The 4,249-nt window shown below is 53.1% G+C and overlaps 1 protein-coding gene across 1 annotated transcript in view; it reads left to right on the top strand.

The window, feature by feature from the left end:
• The first annotated feature begins 1,095 nt into the window (after positions 1 to 1,095).
• GMPS (guanosine monophosphate synthase) overlaps positions 1,096 to 4,249 on the top strand; it is a 76,630-nt gene continuing 73,476 nt past the window's right edge. The window contains exon 1 of the mRNA XM_017855078.1: positions 1,096 to 1,462. Coding sequence (XP_017710567.1) covers positions 1,436 to 1,462 — 27 coding nt within the window. The 5' untranslated portion in view covers positions 1,096 to 1,435. The remainder of the gene's footprint in view (positions 1,463 to 4,249) is intronic.

Below are 4,249 nucleotides of genomic sequence, written 5' to 3'. Positions count from 1 at the left end.
TTTTTTTTTTTTTTGAGACGCCATTGCCTCAGCCTCCCGAGTAGCTGGGACTACAGGCTGGGACTACAGCCCGCCACCTCGCCCGGCTAGTTTTTTGTATTTTTTTTTTTTTTTTTTTTTTTTTTGAGACGGAGTCTTCGCTCTGTCGCCCGGGCTGGAGTGCAGTGGCCAGATCTCAGCTCACTGCAAGCTCCGCCTCCCGGGTTTACGCCATTCTCCTGCCTCAGCCTCCCGAGTAGCTGGGACTACAGGCGCCCGCCACCTCGCTCGGCTAGCTTTTGTATTTTTTAGTAGAGACGGGGTTTCACCGTGTTAGCCAGGATGGTCTCGATCTCCTGACCTCGTGATCCGCCCGTCTCGGCCTCCCAAAGTGCTGGGATTACAGGCTTGAGCCACCGCGCCCGGCCAAGTATTATTCTTTATACCCCAATCTCGATTTAGGCCTCTAGGTAACCAAATTCAAGGTAACACCTCATCTTGATGGTCGCCAAGGGATAGGTGGAGGGACTGCAGCCCCTTCCCCACAAACAATTCCAATAAAAACATTGTTGTGCAAACAGAGCTTCATGACCAGTTCCCTGGGCCAGCTGCTCACCAGATTACCACTCCCAAACTCCCTTTTCTTCGGAAATACTGCGCCTGCTGTATAACTTTTTGTAGGGCGCTGTATAACTTTTGAAGTATCTAAGTGATCAGTTCCTACAATGACGTCCTTGGGATATGGTCACGGAACTTTCCAAAGCAGCCTTGGCCTCCATCATGTCCGACAACCTGAGATAAGGCCACGCTACCGGCTAAGAGTTCCGCCAGAGGCCCAGCTCTCAGGAGGCCTCCTTGGTGCCGCCAGTCTCCCGCAGTCGTCCAAGGTAGCAGGCAAATCGGGTAGAAGCAAACTGGCTCGGATTCCGCTTCGGTTTTTCTCCCGGCCGGCGCCACAGGCCCCTCCTCCCGGGGCGGGCTCCTCGGTGCGAGGGCGGGAGGGGCGGAGCCGGTGGGTGCTGCGGGCTCCTCTTCCCAAGGGCGGGCCGCCCAGACCCGGCCGGCTTTGCTGGCGGGGACGGGGCTGGGGGCGGAGCCGGACGCCGCGAGCCCCTCCTCTCGAGGGCCGGCCGGTTTGGCGGCGGCTGCGGAGGGTATCTGAGGCTCGGATGCCAAGCCGAACGGGCTCTGGCTCCTCCCAGTGGCCGGCCGGGGCGGAAGCAGGAGGCGGGGGCAGCGTGCGCGCTGCTGGTCTTCTCTCCCGCGGCGCTGGGGCCCGCGCTCTGCTGCTGTTGCTCCATTCGGCGCTTCTCTGGCGGCTGGCTCGTCTCCGCTGCCGGCTGCTCCTCGACCAGGCCTCCTTCTCAGCCTTGGCCCGCGGCGCCGACCCTTCCGGGACCCTCCCGCCCCGTCTCGTACTGTCGCCGTCACCGCCGCGGCCCCGGCCCTGGCCCCGATGGCTCTGTGCAACGGAGACTCCAAGGTCAGCGTGGGGGTCCCTGCAGCACCGCATCCCGGCGGAGGCGAGACTCCCGGACCCGGGAGCCACCCCGCGGGGCCCTTCCCCACCCCTTCCCTCAGCCCGTCCGCGCAGCCCTGCGGCCCGGGCAGCCATGCGTCGGAGAGTCCCTGGTCGGGGCCTGTGGCATTTTTTTTCTTGGGAGCGGCGATGCTTTGCTTTGTTGATTCTGTCTGCGTGTCGAGGTCCGGGCGTCGGGGAGGGCATCAGCTCCCGCGGCCGCGCCGATGGCCCCCGCCTCCCCCGCGCCGCTGTGGGGCGCAGAGCCCGCGAGCGCGGCCCGAGGGTGGGGGTAGGGAGGTGAGCAGGCTTATGTGTCTGCGTGTCGTGGTGGGGGCTTCCTTGGCTCTCACCCCATCCCTTTGGGAGGCTGGGGGCCTGTTGTGGCGATCCCGTGGCCCGCCGAAGGCAGGGCAGGGTCGAGGCCTCCTGTGCGGCGTTGGAGCTGGGCCGGCCTCTGGTCTTCCCGCCACCCGGTTTCCCGCCTGCCCTCGGCGAGGCCCGCTCCATTTCCCCCGCCGGCCTTGGACTCCGTAGCGGTTAGGTCGGTTCTGGACGAACCCCGCGGGGCTGCACCGTCTTCTCCCTTCCCCCCCCACCGGCCCGCGTGAGGGCTGGTGGCCCCGGGGTCGCGCACTCCGTTCCCCCTCCCCGCTTCCTTCTCAGAGAGGAAAGGGTGTGTGTCCAGGTCCCGCCCCCGTCCAGCTTACTCCCTGTCTAGCTTGCTGGTTTGCGGGGTAACCGGCTTTCCCGCCTTTGGGGTCGCTCCCCGGGATGCGAGTCGTGCCAGCTCGCCTGAGGGCTGGACAGTCGGGAGTTCCGGAGTGCTGGAAAAGTTGCCACCTTGACGTACCCGGCGGGGAGAGCACGTTTGACCGCTGCTGCGCATCTCCTCGCCTCCAACTCACTTTTTTCTTAGACCCTTTCTCGTACTTTCGCCCCGCTTCTGAATTGGGCACCTTCGCTTTCACCTCTGTATTAACATTTTCATTGGCCTGGAGTTCTTTCCGACCTTCACTAAGTCAGTTTTGCCTGCGGGAAACCGCGCAGTTTTGAACTGCGATTTACTTGAGTAAGATATATATACCTCCTCCTGTACGCTGTTGAGGGCCTAGCTTTAGGAAAAAACTTAATTAAATTTCATTCGGGAGGTGGGATTATATACTTCGAGTGGGATTTGGTGCTCTACGTCAGATAGTAGTGCCTTATACAGGCAGAATTTTAACATTCTCTTTAAAAGGTGGTGCTCAAGGGTCACATCTTAGGAGGTACTCTTGAATGGTTGCTTAGCACCTGGTAGTAATTCAAAAAGTATTTGTTGAACAAATGAATAAATATTATAAGGTAGCTGATTTTAACTCTTTTAACCAAGGCACCAGTGGTGCTTGGGTCCGGGGAGCTCTTTCTGAGGGTTGTAAAACTGATGAAGACACACAAAACCTTTAGTTTCTGACCGCAGGAGCAAATGTAAACCTCATTGTTCAGCTCTTTTCCTGCATACTAGTTGACTTGCAAAGCATTTTTCTGTCTAGTTTTGAGCCTGACAACTCATTGGAAAGATTCATCTTTATGCTGATAGATGAAATAACTGGTGTTAGAAGGACTGAAAAGTTATGGGCTCTGAAAGATACATAGTGAGTTTTAGAGGAGTATTTTCACAAAACTAAGTGACAGGAAAGTGTTAAGATCTCTTTCCAGAGGATATAGGAGGATTTTTCTTTTTCCTAACTGTTATTTTTTGTTTTGCTCGACTTAGAATTACAAAGATAATCTTATCCGTTTGCTATATTTGAGCCTAAGGTGAATTAATTTTATTTCAAGGTTCTTTATGTTTTATAGCATAATTAAACGTTTTAAAAACTATGTGAACGATTAGTTGTGGACTGAATTGGAAGCATTTTCAAGAGGAACATCTGGAGAATTAACATATTTCATCAAATCTATGATTATTGTATGTACCCCTGAGGATAAAAAAAGTCCTGACAAACCATAACATGCCATTGATCATAAACATTTTAAGTAAAGAGATATTAAATATGGGAAATACCTTATATCACCTACTTTATTCATATTTCTGAGAGGCCCACCTGGAAATAAGTAGAAGTCTTATTTTGCATAGCCTACCATTGAACCACCTTTCCCTTGGGAGGAAGGGCTTGCTTTGTACATTGATTGGGCCTTTGTGTATCTTAGTTCATAAATTAAAAGTTGGGCAAGAGCTGGTTTTAATTCCTGTTTCTGGTACATTTCAGTTATCAGGATTTTCTGAAACGGCATTTTTGCATGATAGAAACTAGAGAGGGACCTAAAAGCTCTAAAAGCATTTGGGATATTTTAATTATTTTTTATACACAGTACTTTATTTAATTTTTAATTTATATTATTTTTTTGAGACAGGATCTTGCTCTGTCACCCAAGCTGGAGTGCAGTGGTGTGATCACAGCTCACTGCTGCCTTGACCTCCGTAGCCTCATGAGTAGCTGGGAGTACAGGCGTGGGTCACCCCACCCTGCTAATTGTTATTTTTTGTAGAGACAGGTCTCGCTATGTTGCTCAGGCTGGTCTGGAACTCCGGGGCTCAAGCGATCCTCCCACTTCAGCGTTTCGAAGTGCAGGGACTACAGTAGTGAGCCACTGTGCCTGGCCAGCATTTTATTTGTTTAAATTTTTTATTTCCGTATGTTATTGGGGAACAGGTGTCATTTAGTTACATGAGTAAGTTCTTTTTTTTTTTTTTTTTTTTTGAGATGG

The sequence above is a fragment of the Rhinopithecus bieti genome, unplaced genomic scaffold (genome assembly GCF_001698545.2).
Source record: "Rhinopithecus bieti isolate Rb0 unplaced genomic scaffold, ASM169854v2 scaffold_2454, whole genome shotgun sequence".
Taxonomy (NCBI): domain Eukaryota; kingdom Metazoa; phylum Chordata; class Mammalia; order Primates; family Cercopithecidae; genus Rhinopithecus; species Rhinopithecus bieti.
This window is presented reverse-complemented; position numbering and strand designations above follow the sequence as displayed.